We start from the raw sequence: 26,275 nt of genomic DNA on the forward strand, positions 1-26,275 counted from the left end.
ATGGGCAACGAAAAGCAAGGCTTACCCCTTCCACTGGTTTGGTATTTGTTTACGCAGTAGGAGGGGGGAATTAGTGATGGCTCTGGCAAAGGATGTTTCACATCTCCCTATCGTTAATTCTGAGCTTGCTCATTTATCAGTCTTTCCAGACTTCAGTTTTCCCCTTCAGAAACAGAACAAATATTTGATCCTTAGAACTTGAGCAAAGGAGATGACGTACAAATGCCACAGGCCTGTAGCAGCACCACCTTGCTGCTTGTTCCAAAGCTGTTCTCAGCCCACAGCCTGCACCTGACTAGCAAGGAATGAAGTCACGAAGGCAGCACCAAGCATCCCTCGTCTGCCAAAAGCTGCGCTATCACAAAGCTCAGACTCAGTGACAGTAAGGGAAGGGTTGCGTTTCCTCCTTGCCATCTGGCAAATAAAAGACCAGCAGCTTTGTTGGTGTTCACCACCACCTTCATGGACAGCAAGCAAAATTCCTGAAGAAAAATGAACTAATTTTACAGAAATACAGTACAAAAATCACAACAAAACCCAAAGATCTTGATCATGTCAGCATAGGCACCACCATAGATGAAGAACATGTCCCATCTCCACAGAGCTCTCATCAAGTTATTTGAATATGAGTTTGGGGCATTACTAAGTACCACAGCTCACTGCTCCTGCAATCTCACAGCAACTGCTCCTGAAAGCATGAAAAAGAAACCTCTGACATCAGACCACAGCATGGGACTGCAACTGGACATCCAAGTCCAGGAAGCACAGATGTCTCAGGACAGTGTTACAGCTGCATCAGTGTCTCCTGAAAGCACAAACTAAGGATGAAAAACATCTTTTAAAAAGTTATTGTAATGAAGCTTAGCAGTCACGTGCAATTAAAATCCTGCTCGTTGTATAATGTTAACAAATGCTCAGGTTTTCTACAAGACTCACGTTCACACAAGCCATATGCAACTATAAACATTATTAAAGTTTATTAACAAAAGCTTTGTACATATCTTTTCATACACTTGGAATTTTACATCTAGGCAAAATAACAGCACATTTCCATCTTACCTTTTGTACAAATTGTTACAGAATATTCACCAGTGGGTTGAGAAGGTAAAATAAACCACTGGTTTCCTTTTGTAAAGTATCTACAAAAGTGATTTGTGACATTTTTAAAAAATTCCCCAGAACATATAAAAATAAATTATTTTTACTTTTTCAATTAAATCTACTAATTAGAAATATTACAAATCAAAATATCAATGTTTTCTTATGAATTCTTCACAATACAAAACAGATTCACAAAACTTTATTTACAGAAATGAGGTAAGAACTGTGCAATGTTCAACTAAGAAACATATTGCAGAATTAACATGTTCTTCCAAATAAGTACACAGTGGAGGTCTAATTACAGCTGGGTCTTTTCCTCTAATATTTCCCACCGTACTATTGATTAGTGGTCATTACCCCAATTTAATTTACTTCACCGTACTGCATAGAGTCACGCCAGGAAATCAGCTGCTGTTGGTGGAAGTGCCCTAACACGAGTTCACCCGTTTCAACCACTGCTAAATCCTAGTGGGAAATATCAACTCACTTTTTTGGTAGTTTCTTAGTGAAAAGCGACCCAGGTAACAATCTGCCTGAGCTCTCTTCTACAGTGGTATAAACACTTCTAGTAAAGGCAGAACAACAAGGCTGCTGGTGCAACACTGAATATTCCTGCTGCTAACAAGGACACGTCTAGTGCATGATCAGCTGTTTGCAGCCATTTCAACAAAACAGAGGTAGCAACAGGCACTTGGTTTAGGCCAAACACTGCACATACTTCTTCCAGTGTGGCCTTCTCATCTGGTAAGAAAAAAAACTTTCTCACTGGAACCAAACCAGTTCCTTTAAAAACCTCAGAACTCTAAAACCTACACCAAAATTAACAAACTTTGGATTCCATACTGTAATTCTTAAACTCTTAATCAGGAAAAACTCCTCCTATATAACAATCGGGATTTAAAGGGATAAAAAGTTCAGAAGTAGATTCCCTTATGAGTCAGATTTCAAAATGTGTGTGTGTAAAAACAAACAAGTAGCAAGTCCAGACTGCCATCACAAGCACAGTCTAAAAGGATTGCAACTGCAGCAGAGGTTCAGACTGGCTAGGTTTGGGTTTTGCTTCATTTTTTTATTTTTTTTTTTGATGTTATTTTTTCTTTTTGTTTTTTTAAACTACTGCTCTGAAATCGATGTAATGCATAACTGCGAACAGTTTACCAGCCTTTATAAGATTAGTACTGAAAAGTCAAGTATGTGTTTCTCCGTGGTTGAATTTGTACTTAGTACCATCAAATTGACAAAATAACTATAGTTTGCAGAATTTTATCTACTTCACAGTCTGAAACATGAAAAAGTACATCCACTTTAGTGCAACAAGAAAGCAAATCAAAGCCTACCAAAAATATCCTTTTGAAAATTATTAACCTTTTCCTGTGCAGTAAGAGTTCCTTGTTGCATTTCTTCACATCTGCAGAAAGGAAAACTGCAGTTTGCAGCCAGATGAAGTGCTATAACAGCAGGACATGCAGTTCTCAAGTATCACTCAAATGTCAACTCTTCTCTGACGCAACTGGTCCAGTTTTATCACTGAGCCTCTGTGTAAGAGAAAATACTTCTAAAAATCAGATTATAAAATACAGAGGTAAATACAATCAAATTCATGCAGATAACAAAGCCGAGATGGATGTTACACAAAGCAGATGAGGTAAATTGAATAGAGCTATCTAAATAATAAGCAATTTACTTTTGCATTGTAAAGAATAATCAAATATCATAGAATAAAGACAGGAAAGGACAGAACAGTTAAAGGAGCAGCACCACCTCTGAAGGACCTCAGACTAAGTTTATCCCAGCTGCCGTAACAAAACACGAACTGCTTGTACCTTCCCTTCTAACAGGCCTTTCTGTTCCTGGCTGCTGCTCTGCCCTTGGATCCACATGATGGTCAAGAATAATACAAGGTGACCTTTGCTAAGTTTTACTCCCTGGAGAGGGGTAAAATCTGTCCTTTGCCAACAGAATAGAAATACAGTTCCCATTTTGTCCCTGTCACTGATATGTTTCTTTCATAAATTGTGACAAAGCTGCTATTTCCTGCAAGTACTGAACAGAACCGAGCCTCACTTCATTCACTGAGCTTCAGAAATGCTCGAAAACCCTGTTCCAATTCAAGATGAGGTTAAAACATTCAAAACTTTTGCTAATCAAGAATTAGTTAAAAATTATTTTTGGATTAAAATAATTCAACAATCCAATGCAAACTCAGCTATAACCTTAAAAAGAAAGCAATTTTAAAAAATAATTATTTCTAAGGGTTTTATATTTGGGAGATGTTCTGAGATTTCCTTGAATTGTTTACAGGTAACTGTTTCAAAAACACTAAATACAGCTGTAACATCACATTCGTAAAATGACTGCTGCCTGGTCATTTTCTCTAAAGCTAGTAATAGCCATTTCAAAAAACTCAAAGCAAGCACATCACGTATAAAACAGGTTGTTCCCATGTAAAAAAAAAAAAAAAAAAAAAAAAAAAAAAAAAAAAGTAGACGGTCTCAATCCCATTCCCTACTAATTTTCAGAAAACGAAGGGGAGATAATTTTAAGCATAACAGAACAAATCGCTTGCATTTCTAAAAGGAGACAAAGCACTGAGCAAACTCCTGATACAGCCTTTGTGCTCTTCCACTTGGTGACCAGCAAAGAACATGGTCTTGCTGCAGTACTGCAGTGTGCAGCATGGTTTCCATCACAGTAATGGACCAAGCTGGAAAGTGACAACTACCACGCACACAAAAAGTAAATGCTCACATTTCTGAGCAGAACGGAGCTGTTTCTAGGAAAACTGTCTTGAAAATTCATCACATTATCTTCTGTGTTTCACCTATCTTAATTGCATGACCCTGAGAGAAGTCTATTCTCTGACTTCTTGAGGAGCAATGAAGAATTTGCCTCTTGGGGGTGGAGGTTACAGGGCACTGTTTAAGAAAAATGGAACATCTTTGCTGGAAAAACATCTTACTTTTTAGTCTGTCCAGGAAAGGTTTCATTGGTATAACAGGCGCAGGAGGAGTTGCTCAGTCTCCTAGTGTACAGCCTCGTCTCCCCATGCCAGAACCAAGACACCCACAGCCATTCTCTTAATGCCTATTTCACCATCCAAACAATGGGCTCCTCGTCTCTCAAGTCATCAACCAACCTCTGCAGCTACCTGAGGCCTGCTGAGGTGAAGCTCTTCAAGTAAGGTGGTGAGACAAATGACTGACAACATGGGAGACACAAAGCTGGGGAATAAGGTGGGGTGAGAAGGGCTATGCGCATGGTTTTACAAGACGAAGACAGGAATCACTGGACGAGTCCTGATCCAGGGAAGCAGGAGCATGCAGCAAAGAGGCTGGGTATAAGTGACTGCAAGTTAGTCACTTATACAATGAGTTGTGAACCTCATTAAATGTGGACCAAGGCTTCAAAAATAGAAAGAAAAGAAAAAATTCCACCATCCTTGAGTTGTAAATACATGCACGTAACATGCTTATCGTTCAGTTACCTCACGGAGCTACTTCCTTGAAAGCGAGGTGAGAAATATACTTACTGTCACCTTCTGAGCTGCGTTATCTCCATGGATTGTAAGGAATGGGTTGGTAGAAGCTGCATTTAGTGGTGACGCCTGGGTGCCTGAAAGTAAGTTGTTGATGGGTATCTGTGCTCCTCCAGTAATCTGCAGTTGCTGTACTTCGGACTGGTGGTGGTGTTGGTGGTGGTGCTGCTGCTGCACTAACTGATACAAAAGGGCCTGATGTTGTTCCTGCAGCAATAAGATGGGACGGGGGGGAAATAATCAAGGGTTACTTACAGAATAATAGCTGCTCCCTGGGTTCTTGCTTATCCAGATCTTCAGCCAGTGCAACCCTTAACCTAATCCCAGCTAATTTAGGTTACACTAACGAAGCTCCACAAGTCTGTGGGAAAGGGAAGGAAGTGCCTATAAAACTTCCCAAAATCAGTAGCTCATGTTCAGCAAAGCCTGCTGGCTCCTCCCAGGTCTCTATCAAAAGAAGCCTCTCTGAGAATATCAAACCATGTTTCTATCACACCACTAAAGCTACACAACTGGCAGTACGAATAGTTAAACCAGTTACCTATGGCATACACGAATACTGAAAGGCAGAGTGAAGACAGCTCACGAGATATTTCCAAAAATCTTCTGTGCTAGAGTCCCAGTGGTATCAGGAATTTGTTTAGGATATTGCTAGAGCCTGAATATGGCTCCAGACTCTACTGCCCACAGCTAATGCTTAGAGAGACAAGCCACCAACTCCACAAGGGATGAAATGGGACTGAAGGCATTAAGCAGCAATTCTGACAGCAATACACGCAGATGCAGCCCATGACTGTCATCCAAAAAGGCTGAAGCAACCGCCAAACTGAATGATTTTCAAAAGCTGTAACATAAATTAAACACATTTCTGGTATTTGCATTAGGCTGGAGAATCTATCCATGCCTAAGACTATACCAGACGAATAAGTGAATTATAACTGGAAGACTTACCGACGTGAGCTGCTGGGTACTCAGTAACTGCTGGAATTGCTGGTGCTGCTGATGGAGGAGAAGTTGTCTCTGTTGGTCAGGAAGCAATCCTAGTCCCGAGGCACTGTGGGGTGTGACAGGTAATACTGCAGTTTACATGGAAGTACGAGAACTTTTTACTTCAGCATTCCATTGAAACAAAAAAAAAATTATGTAAACAGAGAGTTCCTGTTCAGTATTTTGATCGCATATCATCAAATATTAAAATCTGTCAACTGGCATTTTTGATCCATAGCTAGACGTTACCACTGCCATCCCAGTTTAGATTTCACGTAATCTAAAACACGGCCTTTCTATGGAAGCCCCTACCAGCCTTTAATACTACTTACATGTCTGTTACCAAACCTGGTACGCCTGCTACTGGAACTGTATTTGCTTCTCAGCTGAACAGACACAATCTCACCACTCATATTCATGTGTAATACTGGAGCAAGGACCACGGTCCTACCCCAGTTCTTGGACGTACTCTCATCAACTCAAATCCTTCAAGTTGCTTCTCAGTCTTTTTTAGATGCAATTTTCAGCTTCTTCTAAAAACGCCACCCACCACAGGGCAAGCTGTGCCAGCAACCTGATGAGCACCCCGAATTACGAAGCACTGGCTGCTCTGTGCAGCATGCAGATTCTTACCCCCATCACCATTTTGCCACGAGAACTTCACCACGTGAGCTGATCTGACTGCTCTGAGCGTGCTGCAGTGGACAGCACTCCCAGCCCTACCCGGAGGTAATGCTCCCGTAATGGAAGAGGACAGAAATGAGTATGTGCTGACTCCTCAATTACTGCAAATGACAGCCTGACAGATTAAGTTAGAAATGTGGCAATTGAAGTTCATATGCTAGTCTTGATGGCTTTAAAACACACGCAGACAGAGCAGTTATCCTGCTCCTTCTCCTGTTTCTGTTGCTGAGGCAGAGACAGAGCAGGCAGCTGGGCAGGGCAATGTCTTGAACTACATTAAAAGTGTAAGAGCCAACTCGTGCCAGCATGTAGGAGTCTCCACTCAGCAGTTACTGCCCTGGTGCAGAACTGCAAGCCAAGCAATTGTTCCTCAAGCCTGGGGTTACACCAGTTTGGCTGAAGTGAATGCACAGGAGTTTCAGTTAGGGTAAATCTGGCTCTGTTCTATTTAAGGATCCTCATACGAGCACACGCTGATCAAATTCATCATCTTCCGAATCTTTCTCTTATTATGTACCTACAAAACAGTTCATAAAGCTGTGTGCACGTGTGTGCTTGGTTTGTTTGGATTTTAAAGGCACACACCAAGTTCACCGGCAGTTCCTCTGCCCTGGTTTCCTTCCAACTCTGATCTTCGGTTACATTCAGATCTATCACTACTGCCTACACCTTGTCTGTTATTTAGCAAACAATTCAGCCTTGAAGCAGCTCAGCTGATGCTGTCACAGACAGGAGGCTGGCTACAACTTTGCTCCCAGCCCCACTTTCTGTGCCCACACAAGCCTTTCCGCAGCTCTTTACGAAACGGGGCAGGGAACCGATCCAGCTGATAACTGCTCTGTGAATAAAGGGTTTCTTCAGCTGTGCCAGCTCACTGCAATACCAACAGCACGCTCAAGGATGGTTCTGGAACAGAATCGGGATGGTGGCTGGATTTATTCTTTTGGTAGCATTGTTAGCTTTTATTAGTTTAAAACACCCAGCAAATTACTAGGTGCAGTTTTGCAATAGGTTTAAGCTAATATAAGCTTATCCCGCTGTTGAAAGGTTAAGTATTTCCCTTTCGGCTGTGCATTTTTGTCCCCTCCCCTTGCCCTAGCTCTTGCACAATGAGCTGCATCTCACGGGAACCGAGCTGAAACCAAAGCCAGCACAAAAAACGCCAGAAGATTGTCCATTAATGCAGAGGAAGCTATTGTACGAAGGCACCAGCACTGGCAGCAGCATGGAGCTGTGTGCAGGATGACCACCAGGACTCCTAGTTGCAAGCAGTAGGAAGGAATTAAATCAAATCAGCCAGGTTACCATCAGCAGCTCTTCAGGGCACGGTATTTCCCTTGTCTTCCTACAGCATCCATCACACTGCTCCACGTGGACACTTACTTGGTATCACCCAGCCGGTGTGACAACACGCATAGCATGGCCATTCTCTATCGCTGGGACAGGGCAGGTGACAAACCAACTGTTTCAGATCTCACTGCATGGCTCCAGAGCCAGGGAAACACGTGCTGGGCTACACTTACTCCTATCATCTGCTTCACACCATTCGCTTCCTCCCATGTCTGGCACTCTCCTGGTTCTCCAAGCTCTCGTGCAACGTGCTCTTTTGCCCAAGCCAATAAATCAATTCTCCTAACCCTGTCCTGTGCAAACCCTTTTGCCTCTGGTTAATCTCGCTGTATTCTTTGGCTTTTTTCTTACGTGCATTTTTAGAAATTGCGTAATCAGAAGTACACCTGATATTCAAGGCGCCGACACAGCAGGGATTTAAGGTGACATAACGGGGTGTCCACTGCACAATCTGTTTAATCCCCAATAATTCCAGCTATGTTTGTCTGGTTGTTGATGAGCACTGAGATGACATTTCACCCATCCAAAGAAACTCCCACATTTCCATCCTGAGCTATGACATGAAAAGTGAGGCCTGACATCACATACGAATAAGTCAGAACTGTTTGCTCTACATGTGGCTCTTTCAAACAACTTTCAATCATTTGAAATTCTTTCAGTCAGCTTTAAATAAATGTAGCTTTTTTTTTTTTTTTGTAAAAACTGCAAAAAATAAGCATCCTCAACTTGACTAATACTATTACTTCCTTTTTCTCTTTTAGCTCACTTATTGTGTGTTTTTCTGTACTGGAATGAATCTTCTCCACTGTGTGTGTTTTTTTTCACTTATTAAAATCTCATTATCTCTTTTTTCCTACATCACGTTTCATCTTTGCCCTTATTTTTTCTGTTGCTGTTTTCCCCACTCTGTTTTCCTCTCCTGCTCTACAAAGGCACTTGAAGGAAAATACCCACAGCCAGCAGCTGAGATGCACCTAGAAACAAAGGCAAACTGTAGAAGACACAACCCTGCGGCTCCTGAGCCTGCTGGAAAAGGCAGCTCACTGGATTTCACCACGGACCTTCCTCTAAATCAGACCAGTTTGGCATGTAAATTTAATCCTTTTTAGCTTCTCAGTAAAAGGTACAATTGGTCTGAACCTCTCCATCCTGCAGCCTTCTCCAGTTGCTAGACTGTGGAAGAAACAATCCTATCTTCTCCCTTCAATCACTTGATCTCCTTGTTGCTCTGAAGGTAGGACGCAATCTGCTTTAAACTTTCCCTCCCTGCCCCCCCAAAAGACCTCGTATTTTTCTCTACTGAATGAAGGCAGGCTTTTACCTAGCATTTGAAACTTTCCCAAAGAAGAGCATGCAAAATCGGTGTTTTCTTGCTTCCCCACATCCCACGGTTAACAGAGAGCTCATGGGAACAAGGACTATACCCAACAGTTGTATACACCACTTTTCAGGTATCAATAAATAACCCAGCTACTTTTCACATCAAACAGGACAGATTCTGAAACTGGGGAAGTTACCATCAACAGCAACTTACAGGAGTATCTGGGAGGCCTTTTCATTATAAAACAATATTAAAAAAAAAGTTAAAAAGTGGAGCTGGGTTCTCGCATGACTTGCCATCATCTTGGGAACAGTGATTTAACCCAGCTCCAACCTGGTTCACCACCACGTCATCTAACCAGGGTCGGAGAGCTGCTACCAGGGCAGCAGCAAAGCTCCATGCCTGCCCGTGCTTTTCACAAGCTCACCCTCCCACTGACGCAGTTCAAAGAGTAGTGATAGCCAGAGGAATTTAACACTACAGGAACAGCCAGCTACTTGCCACTGAGTCAGCGCTGACCTCGAGGGTGGCAGGAACAAACGGCGTACCCTGGAGTTTCAGAAACAATGATCCCAGCCAATGGGGAAAAAAATATGAAAGTCTTTTCCAATTTTCTTTATCCAAAATCAAACCAGAGTCTCTGCACAACATAGCTTTTTTTTTGTAACAACAGGTGAATTTTGTTTTGTTTGAAAGTTTTTTCACAAGAATGTTTTTGATGGAAAAAACGGGGATAAGGAACGTATGTACCACTACTAAAATCCAATTAGCACCAATTTGTGAGTAACGGGGAAACTTCTCAAAAGGAAGGGGGCCCAGAAAAAAAAAAGGGGGGGGGGGGGGACACGAGCTCAGAAAAAGTAGAAAACTGTGTAAAAAACACAATAAAAATAATGTTATTAAGGGAGCAATGCAGATTGAGATCATGCAAGATAAGGAAATGGAAATTCTGACAGTTATAGGCCATCTCGAGCTTTTTGTAGGAGAGAACAGAAAAATGCCAGGAATACTCTAGAGTCTGATCTAAGCTAGAATGAGAGCTAACCAGCAGTACATGAGTTTCCATACTCTGCATGAACTGGAGTAGTCTATTTCTAGGCTACACACTCAAGAGTGACAGCAATTAAGATTGATATCAAAGAGAAACAAAAGATCTTCTGCACTACAGAGAAGCAGAAGTAAATAATCTGTGGATTAACAAAAAAGAATAAGAAAAGAACAGCATGGCCAGTGATACCTTGGCATGACCAGAAATGGGGAATTATTGTACAACCTGTCAATATAACTGATTTTGTCTAGTTTTTCTCACTACAAACAACTCCTCAGATTTTGGGGGAGAGTAAATCAAAATTCTTGTGTTCTCTGCAGACCTCTGCTACACAAGAAAAGAGAGTATCTTCTTGTTAAGGAAATGTCTTTTGTTTAACCTATGAAATGTTACATTCATATACAAGCTAAGAAAAACAATCTGCTCAGTAAAAATATCCTAGCACATGAAAACAAACCAGGACACATTTGAAAGTATCAGGTTTGTGAGCCTAACAAAGCAGTACCAGTGATACTGTACAGGAACATTCAGATAGTGCCAATTAACAGTGAGGGGAAAAAATGGAAGAAAGCTACAAAACCAGGGATCCCTTCCATCACATGCCAATCACATATGCATTTTTGTTGGGTAATCCAGCATAATCTCCAAAAATAGACTCAAAGACAAGCAGTCCACTCCCTGTTTGCAGGCATTTCTTTCTACACAGAAAAGTGGTTGTTCTTCCTAAGTGCAGGGCAATACGAGAGGGTAGGGGGAAGGGAAGTGGGAGTTATCCTTGGAGTTATCAGGAGTTAAGTGAATTAGTTATCCCTGGCTCTGCTCTATCCCAAAATACTTCCAGACCAAGCAGTTCAAACCCCTCCTGGAACGCAGCTGTCTCCTTTTGTTACCCATTTACCTTGTATCTCAAGCAGCAGCAGCAGTTTAGGCTGCTTAGGATACCTGGTTTTGGGGAAAGGGTTGTTGTACTCAAACATGGATCTTTTTATGCACTTAAAAACCTTTAGGAATATGACTTCAAAAAATAGTTTTCTTGCTTTGGAGTCAGATGCAGAGAACTGAAAACACCACACAGCTGCATCACTACTCTTGTTAGTTATGCCTATTACCTCTTTAACTACATGACCGTATACTGTTCCCCTTCTGCTTCCCCTCCACCCCCACAACTGCAACAAATGGTAGCTTTTCCAGTGCTGCTTTAATCCTGGAAGAACAATTGGCAGGACAAAGAATATTGTTTTCTGAACTAAAAAAAGATCTGAAGCACATTTGCATAATTACATTTGTTTTGGAATGTGACTCGATTAAAAAACAAGAATAAATGGATACGAACTACGATTCACAAAAGCTAAACAGAAAACCTTTCTTCTTTAACCTTCACGCTTCCATTAAATGCTGTTATTTTCTTTCACAGATCAGGAGCAGAACCTAGTTTGACAATTAAAGGCTAAGGCAGAAAATGTACCATTTGAATAAGGCAGCTAAAAATACAGCTAAACCAAAGACAGACACTATCGAAAAAAACATAAATCAGCAAATTCTTACCTGTTATTTAACGTAGTTGGCAGAGGATGCGTTGCATTGGGTGGCACGGTTGCATGAGTGAGAGGAGAAGGGTTCTGTGATATTGTTGCCGGGGTCTGAATTACCCCATTTAAAGCCCCTACAATTCCATTGATTGCCAGCTGGCTGGCTGGCAGTGCTCCAATTATTCCACCCACACCAGGCACTGCAGGAATGGTGGAGGTTACAGTCTGCATACCACTAGCTAGTGCCCCCACTGTCACACCATTGACCTGTTGAACTCCTGTGACTCCTGAGCCTTGCTGAGCTGGACTCTGCCCAGCAGGTGGTGGAGTGGAAAGGGCTGATGAACTGCTGGTGCTTTGTCCGCTGGAGGTTATCTCCTGGTGTAAAAACAAACAACAAAACCCCCTCAGCTGCATAAAGTTTCGCATAGCAGCAAAATACAACAGCTATGATGAGTTAACTTGTAACAAGTTTAAGTTTAGAAGGAACAAATAAATATTACCTGATTTAATACAGGAAGAGAATTGTCTGGTAAAAAACTGTTTCCCAGATGAGGGCTTTTACTGCTGTTCAAGGAATCGGTGCTAGGTGCTAAAGCAATTAGTTCAAAAAACAGTGATTAAATTTCTGCAACATGTAAGAAGATTCAGAGCAATTATTTTAAAATAATGTCAAAGGTAAACATACAAAATGTAAAGTCAACCGTAGAATCACTGCTGAATAGTAAAATATTAACTAAATGATTAGTGAATCAATAGATTCAAACAGATGTCCTCCAGACTGAAGAAAAAACCCACACTGAAACAAGTAGTAACGGTTTATACAAGTCTTCCACTAGATTTTAAACATTAGAGGTTTGGGGTTTTGTGGGTTTGTTTGTTTGATTTAATCCCCACAAAAATATTTATTCTGATAATATAGGTACACGCATCTCCCACTGATGGCATTTGTAGATGAAACGGGTATTTCATATAAATCATTCGAATTTCTTCCACACTTTCACACTATTTACCTGCTTGCACTGGAAAGGCATGTACTTGATGAGAAGGGCTAGGATTTGAAGTTATTGTTGGAAAGGGCACTGAAAGCTGCGCATTGAGTAGCTGGAGCCGTTCCTTTTTAGCAGTCAGGTTCTTTATCTGTTCTTCTAATCTCCTATTTTCAACCTGAAGTTGGTGTAATGATTTAAGCATTCCTAAAACTAAGATAAAAACGCATGTTATCTTTTACAACCAGATTCAAAGTTTTACTCTTTTGTTAAAAAAAAAAAAATCATTCAACGACACCATTGTTGCTAAATTTAAATAAAATAAGTAACACCTTGACTTTAATTTATATATTATAAATCAAGACTAGCAAATGCATTTATATGTGAAAATAAAAACATTAATGGGATAATGTCTCATCATCAGGGGTGACAGTCATTTTAAGAAAAATTGAGTACATGATAACTCGCTCCAAAAAGCGGAACACAAGAACAGTATTATTTTAGCAGCACAGGTTGGCAGCGTAGCTGGGAAAAACATCATGAAAACAGAAAGGGTTTGATACGTATGCATTCAACTAACAGTACATCCAACCAACAACTTCATGTAAAAATAAACAAAAGCTTGTGAAAAGAGCATTATTCGGTTTTAATCTCCTGCAGAAGGAATCCCAAAGTTACACAATGGCAGAATTTCACCCATTGTTAAGTTACCAGGACACACCTTGCTGGGAGCACTCTCATTTGCTGTGAGCGTCGATCTACAAATCACCCAGCAGGGAGCACTGTGTGAGCACTGCAGTTACCACCCTCTTCTCCCCCTCGGCCCCCAGAAAAAGGGCATCATCTTCTGTCCTAACATGATTTTCTTTACCGAGCTCAGTTTTTTCAAACTCCGACTTTGTTTCAGAACTTGGATTTCCCAACTAGTGCTAGAGTGTGACTGTAAAGCCACAGGGATAGCCTTTTTTTTTTTTTTTTAAATTCTAAATTGTATTTGTTTAACATGACCTCTGGGCCTACTACAGACATAAGTCTACTGGTATAGGCACATCTGGTCATTTCCCAAGGATTTAGCTTTTATCCCTCCTCTTCAAGAACATACAAAGGAACCCTCAGTGAGCCCAAATGAGATGCAATAAGACTTAGCTAAACCTGTCCTCCAGCTATCATGTTTAAAGGATTATCCCTGCATGAATTTCCTGACAATTAGCATTTTTGTCAGGATACCATTCATAAAAACACCAACTAGATACCACTTTACACTACCAAAAAGAATAACACGTTCAATAAAATATAACACAAAACCCAAGCTGGTATTAATTTTCTTTTAAATGTATTCAATCATTTCCTTAGACACTGCTATTTTCTGGAGTACAGAGATGTAAGTGATCTGCTCATCAGTTCCACATTTAGCGTACTCGGTCTTGGACTATTCCATCCTATTAAATGTAACTTGAAAAAAAATGATTTGCTTACTTTGAGAATTTCATGATAAACACAGAACTTAATAAAGATATGAAAGCCTACTAGGACACTTGCCTGACATTTATAAATACAAGTATTTTGAAACAGCAACAGAAGTAGGCAGTTAAGATTTTAAAAATGAAAAAGTCACTGTACCAATAAAGCAAACTGAGCAACTGGGTTTTACTCATGCACAGTTTGTGAAAGTTGTGCAGATTTGCAGCAGGGGATCTAAGAGTATGGAATTTAAGAGTCCAGAACTTGTTTTCAAGCTCTGCAGTCGACCAGCTGGATCTACAAGTCACTTCCTCTTGCATGACACAATTTCCCCATCCATAAAAATTTAGATAGAAAACTCTTCTGTAATCTACTGAAGCCAACTGCCACACTAAGAACTAGGTTGCAAAGCAACACCACAGTTATAATTCTTTTCACAACAGAAAATAAGCCTTTAAAAAAATCTTGGACAACACCTGAGCAGCAATTAAGGGCAACACAGGTAACAAAACAGTGCCAGAACAGAACGCAAGTACTTACTGTCACTAGGGGTGCCTTGTTCGAGTAAAAACTGCTGTCCTTCACTCCATTGCCTCTCCAGAAGCTGTTCTATGCTGGCTGCTACTGGGGGCAAGTTTTCCCCGCAGTTGTTCCCTGATTGATCATAGCGAATCTGCAAGCTGCTTACAGGGGATCTGTTGAAAATATTGCAATGTATTGTTTAAAAGAAAATGATTTAAGGAAATGTATTAGCAAAAACCTGCTGAGTTTTTTCTTACCTTGTATCTGCCCTTAGCATCTACACACCTCAAAGACGAAGCTAGTTCATCAAAATCAGCCAGAACTCCTGGCTCTCAGTACTAAGGCTTGGATTTAAATAATAATGATATAATATTTCATAGCATGAGAATTTATACCAGGAAAACACATAACTTCTTGCGTACAGACTAGCACAGAATAGCACTTCCACACAGAAAGGTCATACAAATTCACTGCCTAACTTGTTCTAAAAAAAATCATGTAAAAACAGATTTTTGAAGGACTACAGGAAAATATTATTTCACAAGGAACACAATGGAAGCTGTCCTCTGCTTGTCCTGCACACACTTCAAGTACATTTTTTCTTTTTTGCTTACAATCACACATAGTTTAAAGAATAATCCCTTTGCAACATGCCTCTTCTTGTCCAGGAGAAAATCAAATATTCAGCATACAGCCACTATAAAATAACCTCAAGTCCTACAAAAAGTCTTCTTTTTCATTGCATAGGGCAAAATCTAACCTGTGAGCTGACCCTCAGTGTATTTCTGTAATTCTGGCCTCCTGTACGCATACCCCTCATACAGAATCAACACCAAGGCCCACTAAAAGTTGTTGGGTTTTCTTATTATTTTGTTTTTAAACTCGAGTGAGCTGAAATCCAGGTTCTTATGTATCTGCTATTACTGTAGTAATAAATATTTGCCCCAACAGAGGATCGCAGCTGTACTGCTCAACACAGCGCAAACTTACCAACAAGACCACCGCGGTCCCAGTACAGGCCAACACAGAGCACTCAGGAAATCAGTGTGTTAATTATGATTAGTGTAATAAGCGGTGGTCACAGCACATTAGCTACCTAATGACTGTCAAGCATTGTGTAGGCACCAGAGCAAAGTGATTTTTATGAGAAAAGGTTTTAAGTAGGTGACTTAAGAGCTCTGTAGGTATTTGTAAATATTCCTCTTTTGCATACAGGATGAAAGAGAAGCAACACTTGTTAAAAGAAGTCTGATGAATGGGTAACCAAGGCAGTGCTTTTTGACAAGAGATGACAACTCCACAGCATTTAACAGGTCAGCACAGACACGAAAAACACAGCCTTAAAACTAGTTGTTTACATGACATGCTGAAGTGATAAGAATGGAAGTTTATGCAGAAACGTTCTGAACAGATGTACTACACTCTGCACAAACAACCGATTCAAATTAAACAAACAAGCAAAAAGCATACACACACACACACCCCAGCAACTTCTCTGCATGCACTTTTACAGGCACGTAACACTGCCCTAACAGATTATTCCACGTGAAGCAAAAATCAACAACAAAAAAAGACAAAAAGTCTTGTTGGGCTTAGGACCGTTTCCTGTCGACTTCATAAAAGCATAAAATAAAGCAACATACAACTACAAAAACTCTCAACCCTTCCCTGGAAGCTTTTAGAGAGGGGGAAAAAAATCTAGACTTCTCTATCAACATTAGTCAATCAATCCTCTTAGAGATGATCATCTACTTCACCCCTTATATATGATCATTTCTGCACACTAGGTTTGAATCCTTATTCCAAACAGTATGTGATCTTCTTTTCCAGTCGTATTATAAATGTGCTGTATGCGAAGCTTTGATGCAGCCACTGAGATGGCAATCCCTTCTCTGTTTCGTGTTTCACATCTTGCTTACTTTCACAACTGTTTTTTGTTTGGGGTATACTATCCATACTCTTACAGTATTAATTTTAAGTAGTATCACAAGTGATCTGCATTTAGATATAGGCATATATACGTATAACAATGCAGGTATTACGAAACACATTCTTAAATTTAAGGTGAAGCGCTGGGTGAAAAGAGTTTAAGCGCTACCTTGGGAAAAGCAGCAATTCCTTTACAAAATAAAAACTGCTCACATATCCCCTGTATATTTGTATTTCACACATATTTCATATTCTCTATATAACAATTTTAACCATGAGAGCTTAAATATCAAACTCTGATTACGTGGGGGTACAAAGATACAGCAATATGAAATTGAAATGACCACACAGCTCGTGAGTCACACGCATCTTCTGAGAAGGGAGCAATCAGCTGTCATCAACAGCAAACACTTCTTTCCTCGAATGTTTGTATTTTTAACAGCTATTTTGGAATCACTATTCTTTTGGAGAAGTGGTATTTATGAATCTCATAAGCTTCAAAGGGACAAATCATAACTTGTAGGAAAAATACTTATAATACATAGTGCAAGTAACATCGCAAAGTTTTCAGATAGCAGATTTTCAGAGTTAGCTTTTTATTCACCATAAACCGTATTTTAACTATCCAAAGTTAATTATTTATTTAACTCAGGACAGTGAGGAATTACCTAAACAATTCAGAAGCGACTGCATGCTGTGTGCAACAGCAGCAGATCGCTAGGCACTGGCTATGTTAAATAGCTAGAAACACACTGCAGACCAGCAGTAAAATTTCCTGGCTAGTGAACTTACACAGGTACGTTTTCTTTTTTCTTTTTTTCATGCTAGATATTTCAGGCTGATTTTTTTCATCTTTCAATTTCAGAAATACAGTAGCGATTCCCCCCCCAGATTTAAGGTAGATCTGGATGGAAGCCTGCTCTGAGATGGCTTTTGAATCGTGTAGTTCTCCTTTACGATGCTAATGAAAATCAGCTGAAATCTAATTATATTATAAACACTGGACTACACATACCCTGAGCATACAGCCAATAAAAGTGTTTTAAATATGAGTTAAAAACATATTTAAGGAGTTTAGCTTTTGAAATTTTCTGTCTAGAGCCAGCCCGAATAACAACTCTGGCCACCTCGGATCATACGACACCCAGGCCTCTGCAAAACAACTGAATAAGCACTAAAACTTCTAATTACCACAACACATGTGCATACGAGGACTACTTAATGATTACATAATATCAAGGGTCTGGAATTTCCTAATTGTGGGGCATTTCCCTGTGCAAAAATCTCTAACCTACTTCTGCAGATATATATAGGCATGTTTCTTATTTATATAAGTCATTATATGGTAATATAAATACACATTTTTATACAAAGAACAGAGTCTAACCTAATTTGTAAATTCTCTATTTATTGCTTTAGAAGAAACATGCATTTGAAATCTTAAAAGCCAGTTCATGAATAGGTAACACCACTTAAGTATTATAATGGACATTCTCACCCAATTCAACAAGAAGTCTTTTGATTAATTAAGGAATATAACACAAGATCAACAAGACATGTACATTAAATTACCTAATTTGAGATATTCATGATCAATTACTACAATGAACACAGGGTGTAACAATAAAATTCATTGTCACAATGCTGTATCTGTGTAACTACATTTTTTTAGCCATACTAAAATTATTTAAGATAAAATTCCTACACTTAGTCCCTCGGTTAAAAAAAAAAAAAATCTAATATCGATACATAAGCTAATCAACGTAAGATCCAAAATGGAAAATGAAACCCTTAAAAACAAAAAGATGTACACTCTCTCTCTCTCTCTCTATATATATATATATATAAATGGAAAATATTACTGAAGTATTTAATACGCAAATTTGAAATTTTAACAGTAAATATTTTAAATCTAAGTAATTTGATAGAATTCCAGCACCAGAACTCTTATATCAGCTTCCTGCAATAGAGGTGAATTGCAGAACAAAAAGTGTTGTTTTTTCCCCTGCTAAGAATCCCCGCATATTTGACGTGGTGAGGGAAATTTGTTTCAAACTGTTTACTAATAGTTAATTTCTCAGACAGTCTTTTAACTGTGATCTTTGTAGTCTTCAAGTCTATGGGTTTTTGGACTTTTGCAAATTTGAATAAAATGTAATTACAATAATAAATCTGAGGAGGTAATTGTATTGTGAGGAAGTAGTATGTGTGGATTAAATGATAAATAAATCCCTTTAAAGCAAATCTCCGTTTCGTAAGGCCTTCCTTTGTAAACCTGATTTCAACAATATAAAAGTAAATTTCAGACCATTTTCAGCTATCTGGACATGTTAGGGTTTTTGATATATATATTTATACATACAGGCTTTTAAAACGCTTACGTATTACTACTAAAAAGACAGTGAAGTTTCCAAATCTTAAAACATTTCCTCTGCCTGCACTCCCCAATGTAAATAACGCTTACCGTGGTGAGAGACTTCCTCTGGGCGAACCTCCTCTGCCAACGAGGCTGCGGCTATTATCTCCAAGATCTTGATCTGCAGTGTAAATATTTCACAGCTGATAAATCGCCTCTTCTTAGATAAGGGTTTTAAAGCTGATGTAGATATTTTTAAAATATCTTAAATCTTAACTTCGCTCCGCAGTTAGCGCTGAAGAGCGAATCCATAACTAGTTTAAGATTGCTGAACTGTAGCATGTAAGGTGTTGTCCTTACACATTTCTGAGGCTGTACCAGGCCATGGATTATGTTCCCTTCTTTCATTCCTTTCAGTTTTACAGCACAGAAGCGTGGTTTGCATTTGCAGTACCCTCCCCTCAGCCACTTTTAATTTCTACGGTGAAAGTAATGAATCACAGCTGTGGACAGCTAATCTGTATGCTTATCACAGCAAATCCTGATGCTCTGTATTTTTTTTTTTTTTTTTTAACACTTTGCATCCCAAAACAACTCATAAAATACGTAACGCATTAAACTTACCACTACCGCCTAACAAGCACGTGTTATTCTGCAAATTTACTGAAAACTTTATGAAAGCGTGTAATTCACAAATTCCTATTTATAAGCAGAAGTATAGGAAAGTCCCTTGCTAAAAAGGTAGTAAAACAAACAAAAAAGGCCTCATTAAATATACAAAAACGTTTTGCTTGGAAGGACTCAAAAGGGTTATTTTCCCTATGGCCTCTCAATAAAATAACCCTATCTGCCCCCTTCAAGGTTGCCCTCCCCCTATTCTGAGTCAAGTGACCCCCGACCTCTCGGAGGGCAAAGACATGACTGATCCATTCTTGGTAAACTGCTAAACTCATTCCCTTCCCCCAAACAGGCATGACTACTACGACATGTCAACAAATCCGAACGGATGGAATGAAACAAAGCAAATCCAGTGGCTCATTAAAACTGGAGAGGAGAGCGAATGTTACCAAATGTCAATCGGTAAATATTCACAAGATTACTGAATGCTGCAGAAGTTCGCTAACGGATCTCTTTCACCCCAAGTTGTATGTAATGCAATTTCATGAATTATGCAAATAAAGGTTTAAACTATTCACGACAAAACCCAGAGCTGTGTTACTCTCGTTGCAAAGAGCTAAGAACTGAACACATCAATCACAGAAGTCACAGGAGACATTGTTGCATTCCTGCCTGCTGATGGCTCTGCTTAAACATTTACATTTCAGACAGTAAAAAAAAAAAAAAAAAAAAAAGAAAAAGAAAAAAGCGGTTCTGCACAACCAAGAATTTACTTCCAGCACATGTAACTTTATACAGACATTTAATAACCAAATGCTGGGCAGAGTTCAAAAATAAACAATCTTTTTAAAAATACTGAAGTCCATAAAGTATCACCGTTTTTCCAGCACCACCGGGAAGCTTACCTGCTTGGCTGTTTTCAGTCTGAGCTATAAGTGTTGCCATGGCTGAATTGGGATTCAGCCTATTGCCATACATGTGGGATGGAGGCAGACTGAGAGAAGATCCAGGTAGTGTGTTTGCCTGCAAGAAACCAATTAAAACTTGAATCGCTGTTTGAAAATGGGGAGGAATACTGAATATATTTTTCAAGAAGTCTTCCTACTGCACAGTAATTTGTATATTTTTTTTTAACGTTAACTTTGAAAAAAAATATGGAATGCATTCAACAGAAAAATGTATTTTCCATATGTGAGTGCGGAAATAGAATTGCAGTATTTTCAAAACACATCCAGTATTAAAGTACAGCCTTTGGTAGATATGTTCATTTTAAAAACTTCTAGTAAATGTTTATTGTAGCAAATATTACAAGACCTAAATTGCATTTTAAAACACCCACCACGGAACAGGGTGGGCAGACCCCCTTGCAATCCCCAAGTATGCACTCAGTGCTAGGACTTAGTGGCATGGCGACCATGTGGTTATCCTACTAATTATTTAATCTTATTAAACCATTTACAAAATAAGGGCAGGTAGACAACAGATGTCTCACAAATGCTCGGGTTCCTTACATCACAAGCCGGCTGTGGAGGTCAAAAGGTCCAACTTTCAGCTCTATAGTTTAACTACACCGAGCCATATTTCCTTTGCTCTGCTCCGTCATTAGTAAAACCTGCACACTATTTTGTTACTTCCTATTTTGATAGACTTCGGAAGCCTGGTGTTTTTTTGTTGTGTTTTGTTTTTATTTTCAAGAACGCAAACAGCCATTACAAGTATGTTTTCTATACAATAGGGGGCTCAACGAATCCCAGCTTTGCCCTGACCCCATATAAGGGACTGTATTTTTGGCCGCGGGCCAGCTCTACTTATTGAAGAGCTCCCAAAGTTTGTGTTCATTCATGTTGCTAACCACAATTCTGAAGGTCTCTGCTGGGACTTGTGCCAAACAAGCGAAAATGAACCCTTAAACAGATGAAGCTAAGGAGGCTGGCCAAAATCTTGCATAATCCAACGCAATAAAAATACCTTCCTCCTTGGCCGCTTATGCTTTTTCCCCTTTCGAAGAAAAGATTTGTGTCAAACGCTGAGTTTCAGAGACAAGCAATCAAAGAAAAGAAAAAAAGAAAAAAAAAAAAAAAGGCAGCGCTGCTTATTAAAAAGGCATTTTTCTACCTGACAAAAGGACTTATTTCAGAACAAACAAAAAAGATTGCAATATTCAGAGGGGGGGGATCCACAGATACACAACTGTGTGATCTTACATTTTAGAACGAACATTTTAAGAGCAAGTAAACAACCTTTACAAAGGAAACTTTTTTTTTGAGAAATGGAAAAAAAAAAAAAAAAAGGTGAACAGTAAGGAACTCAATTTGTGGGACATTTTGACATGTCTAACTGCACACAAGAGACGAGGGAAACATACTGGTTATTACAGCAAAATATTACAGAGTATAAACTATGTCTCTGGAAAGAATCACACACTACCATTAAGTTTTGGCTTTCAGCCAACATATTAAACTTGATGAATGGACTTTTATGAATTCACACAACTGTTTTCAATGATGCTTTATTTACTATATACTGGTGAGAAATTGCGCTTGATACTTGCATTCTTCTACTGTCACGAAGTTCGGAAAAGCCACAAGTAATTACTTACAATGATGAGGCTTTTTTCACTTCTCATTTTAAAGGTATGTGCGAGATTGCTAGACACAGAACTGCAGTTTCACTTCAAATCTGGCTCTTTTTTTAAAAAAAAAAAAAAAAAAAAAAAAAAAAAAAACAGAACTGCCTGTCTCCAGTAGAATTAATCTCAATTCATTTTAAGCCTTAAAATAACACGGGCATTTCCACCTACCTGGACACAACAGCTCCCAGTAATACAATACGTATTAGGACTGTGACACTTACTGATGCAGAAGGCAAGAGTGCACAACTCCTGCTGTTTTCTTCAACATAAGCACACAGAGTGGTTTCAAATCAACTACTATTGCTCATTAGTAAATTTTCCTTGTTTTCCTCTCCAAAAAAAAAAAAAAAAAAAAAAAAAAAGCCTCTTTCGCTGAAGAAATCTTAGAGAACAACATGTTAAGATACAGCCATAATTTGCTTCCATATCTAAGAGACAAGGCTAGCAAATTAAAAATCTACACACTCTTATTAATATAAATAAATGGGTTGTGATTATGAATTCTAAAATAGCTTGCTAGTTCTTACACTACAAGCATAATGTTATTGGTGTCTAGTTTTAGCATATTTCTATAAAAGATTTTTCTTAATTCTAGTAACTTTACTGCTCATGTGTTACACAGAAGCTGCTGTATTGTTACTCCCCTTCTGTGTAGTTCACTGTGAGGCTGCTTAAAACTGTACAGTAACAACTATATATATTAATTCATAATGGCAGGGCAGCTATAATCAGCAAGGAGAACAGACGTTTATTTGACTGAAACATGCCCGAATAGCTTTAAGAACTTTCTAAAAAGTATCTCAGTATCTTGAAAGGAGTCGCTGAAGTCTGTTGAGTAACTATCACATCACAAAACAGAAGACATCAAAGGAATTAAACAATGTTTGCCAAGTGGGCTGATATAACAGATCAAAAGACTTAGCATGATTTAAACAATATCTAAGAACTTGATCTTTTTCACAAGTGGTGGTTCACCCTAAACTTAACCCCTGTTTATACTTTAAAATAATAGCCAAGGTGTCCCACAACACGCTGGAAGTACGGAAGTTGTGGTGACATCACGGGTCCCGTGCAGCTCTCCAAGCAGAAAGTCACGTTAGAAAAAAAATTGTTCAAGTAAGCTGGAGGTAAATAAAAAAAATGGAAATACTTTTTTAAATGGCAATGTAAAATGACAAGAATAACGATTTGTGAAGCTTTATTATGTATGTGACGACTTCATCTGACAGGAGAGTAGAGGAGGTGGAGGAGTACTACATTATTTAAAGGTGAAATAGGAGCTTCATGTTTCACTCACAGTTGAAACAAGCTGTAGCAAGCATTTATTAAAAATGCGCAATCATCCTGTCAATACATATTAAGGTCACAGGACTAAAACAAGCTCTAAAATCCAGAACTTTTAAAGGCATAGGAGTCTTTGTTCCAACCGAGTCCATTTAAACAGTCAACACAACGCACGATCAAAATGGACGAACTAATAAAGAGGCTGCTAAGTAGGTATTTTGAAAAGGCTGCAAATTTTCTCCAAAAGATTTTTGCAGAAGGATTTAAGCCCATCAAGAGGTATATAATACACTGCTTTCATTTATGGCATGTTCAATAAATCAGTAAAGCAATAAGCAGCAGAACAGCACAGAAAGAAGATACGTTGTAATTCACTGAGTGCCCGACTGCAATAGGAATAAATGCCCAATATTTGATGGATGCCTAAAAACACTTCCTCTGCTGCAGGAAGGAAAGGGTATTCCTCTAATCAAAGGACTGCATTTCCAAGTTAGCTGGATTAAACTAGTACGTATCAATATCCTGTGGAATATTTAAAATACTTTTGTATTCCTCTAATGTTTACATGACTTTGAAATTGTATTTTAGTATATAACACCGTGAATATGAAGTTTTGCATTAGCATTCTGGACATTTCTTTAATTTTCCAGGGAATACAATTGCCTTATGTAAAAAGTTAAATATTTTTTAAGCCAAAAAGCAAAGGGGAGGGGGGAATGCATCAATGCTTAGGTTACACACAGTTGCATCAGGTCCCAAAAACTGGAGAACCCTGGAGTACACCAATTCCCCTGTTCCTTTCAAGTTCTATGCTATGAAATATTTTCTGATAACAGGCCTCATTTCTGTCTCAGCTCCACACCAGTAAGGTTTTAATACTCAGCGTGTGATGAGAGATGAAACCAAGTGTGAACAACTTTCAGGTCCCATGAGTAGGCTGACTGTTGAAGCTGTCAGGTTCAATTGCATCACTCCACATTATTCAATGCCCCAAACTGCACCCTAATTGTTAGGGGCTTAACATATTCAAAACCATTGTTTAGCCTAATGCTGAAATGCCTACAGTTGAGCTTCCAGAAAGAAAGGGGAGGGATTTAATTGTAGTTAAACCATTACTGAACTCTCCTCCTTTCACCATAGGACAACAAGGATGGCCTCCACAACCAATTCCGAGACAGCTTCTTAATCAGCTTCCATCCAATCAACATACCTTTGCCCTTCCGCTTTAAAACAGTCATTGCTAAATTGTAGTTTTGCATTATAGTACGATGAGGCTTTCAAATTCGTGACATCACTCAATTAACTACTCCAGCCAATACATATTGAACAAGAATAACTTGAAAGGACATTTTTATTTCCCATTTATAATAAAAACATATCATTGCTCTTGCACTGACTATACCCTTTTGATTTACATGCTTGGGGTCATAACATTTACTAATCATACTTTTTTTTTTTTTTTTTTTTTTTTTTAAACCACAGCATGATGCTGTGATAGAAAGCACAGAACAACCCACAATTCCTATTAACACAAGCTGAAGAGATCAAGAGCACAAGATATCACCAAAACCAAGCAAACTTCGACAAGCTATATTGGTAACTACTTCTGAGAAGAGTATAAAATAATCAGTGCAGTTGAAATTTCAAGCTAAATATTTTAGGGTGTTCTGCTACACTTCGGGAAGATGTTACTAGTGCATGCAACTGATTGGCTTCACGAAAGATGGAAGGAAATTCAAGGTCTTGACCAAATATTAAGGTCAGCATGCTTTTCCTGTAAGTCACTTTGGACTAATGTATTTTGGTCAATGGCAAGTAACATTTATCTGAAAAATAACAGCAGAATTATAGCCCACATTGAAATAAGAAAGAGCTTAGATATTGAAACATATTCATGCTATATACATGATGCTAAATAAAAATTGATAATATACATACATACAAATCAGCTGCTTTTCTTGAGAAGTGGAAAGAGCTTGCCTATCAAGTGATACCTCTAAAAGCAACGTGGCCTTTTATGTCTCCTAGCTTAATTTGGACAAAGAAAGGTGATTTTATCCCTAGATTTTTTTAAGCCAATCACACCGTGCAGAGCACGTAGAAGTTGGCTTTTCTTGGATATCCAAGGCAATGGAAGAATTGCCTTGCTATCAAGTCCTTTTTCAGTACCTTTGGTATCTTCTTTAACTTCATTTAAGAGATGTGGAGGGGAACCCTCCGCATCATTACTTGCCTTCTCTGATTTCTGTTAAGTCTTCATATGGGATGGCAAACACACCACCATAAGGGTTGTCAGACCACAGTTAACTGCAACAACAGACCAAAATTTCTAGGAGCCCCAAGAGAGAGTTCTGCTAAATCAACTGCTGCAATTCAACTCTTGCATCAACTCACCACAAATATGGAATATGCTTCAAAATCTTATCTAGACCTTGCTTCCATTGGAAAAAAAAATACCTAAAGGATTTCTGCTTTGCTTTGTGGGTTTTTTTTAAACCATCATATGACTTTTCAAAACGAATAGCACAAAAGAATAATTTTAAAATGCATCATGATAAATACCAGTGATTTATTTCAACTGAACCAATGCCTTCCTTTATACCTTTTGAATTTTTGTATTCGTTTCCTTATTTATTGGTTGAATATAACTTTTAAGCAAACTATCATACTGACCTCTTGACCAAAACAGCCTACAGAGTGATAACTGAAAGCAGAAACTGCACACAACTTTTTTCAGCTAATCTCCCCTCATTTGCCATCACACATTCATCAACAATACGAATCAACCCCCAACATTTACTATGACCTGTTACTCATTCATTCCCCAAAAAGAATACTGGGATTGAAAAGATAACCCATCCCATACTGCCTCCATTACCATCAAGAACATTAAAGGCCTTGAAGTTTGGTGGGTTTTTGTTTTGTTTTC

At 38.9% G+C, this 26,275-nt stretch overlaps 1 protein-coding gene across 4 annotated transcripts in view; it reads right to left on the bottom strand.

The window, feature by feature from the left end:
* Positions 1–958: 958 nt before the first annotated feature.
* MLLT10 (MLLT10 histone lysine methyltransferase DOT1L cofactor) overlaps positions 959–26,275 on the bottom strand; it is a 117,963-nt gene continuing 92,646 nt past the window's right edge. For 3 of the 4 annotated variants that reach the window (XM_084282179.1, XM_084282180.1, XM_084282181.1), the window contains 9 exons: positions 20,336–20,453; positions 18,921–18,993; positions 14,546–14,700; positions 12,569–12,757; positions 12,059–12,147; positions 11,572–11,933; positions 5,588–5,690; positions 4,631–4,843; positions 959–2,636 (listed from right to left, as the gene is read on the bottom strand). In XM_084282179.1, coding sequence (XP_084138305.1) covers positions 2,592–2,636; positions 4,631–4,843; positions 5,588–5,690; positions 11,572–11,933; positions 12,059–12,147; positions 12,569–12,757; positions 14,546–14,700; positions 18,921–18,993; positions 20,336–20,453 — 1,347 coding nt within the window. In that variant the 3' untranslated portion in view covers positions 959–2,591. Of the gene's footprint in view, positions 2,654–4,630; positions 4,844–5,587; positions 5,691–11,571; positions 11,934–12,058; positions 12,148–12,568; positions 12,758–14,545; positions 14,701–18,920; positions 18,994–20,335; positions 20,454–26,275 lie in introns of all 4 variants that reach the window. The other variant, XM_084282182.1, reaches the window with a different exon arrangement.

Source organism: Netta rufina (genome assembly GCF_964035555.1).
Source record: "Netta rufina genome assembly, chromosome: 2".
Lineage (NCBI taxonomy): Eukaryota > Metazoa > Chordata > Aves > Anseriformes > Anatidae > Netta > Netta rufina.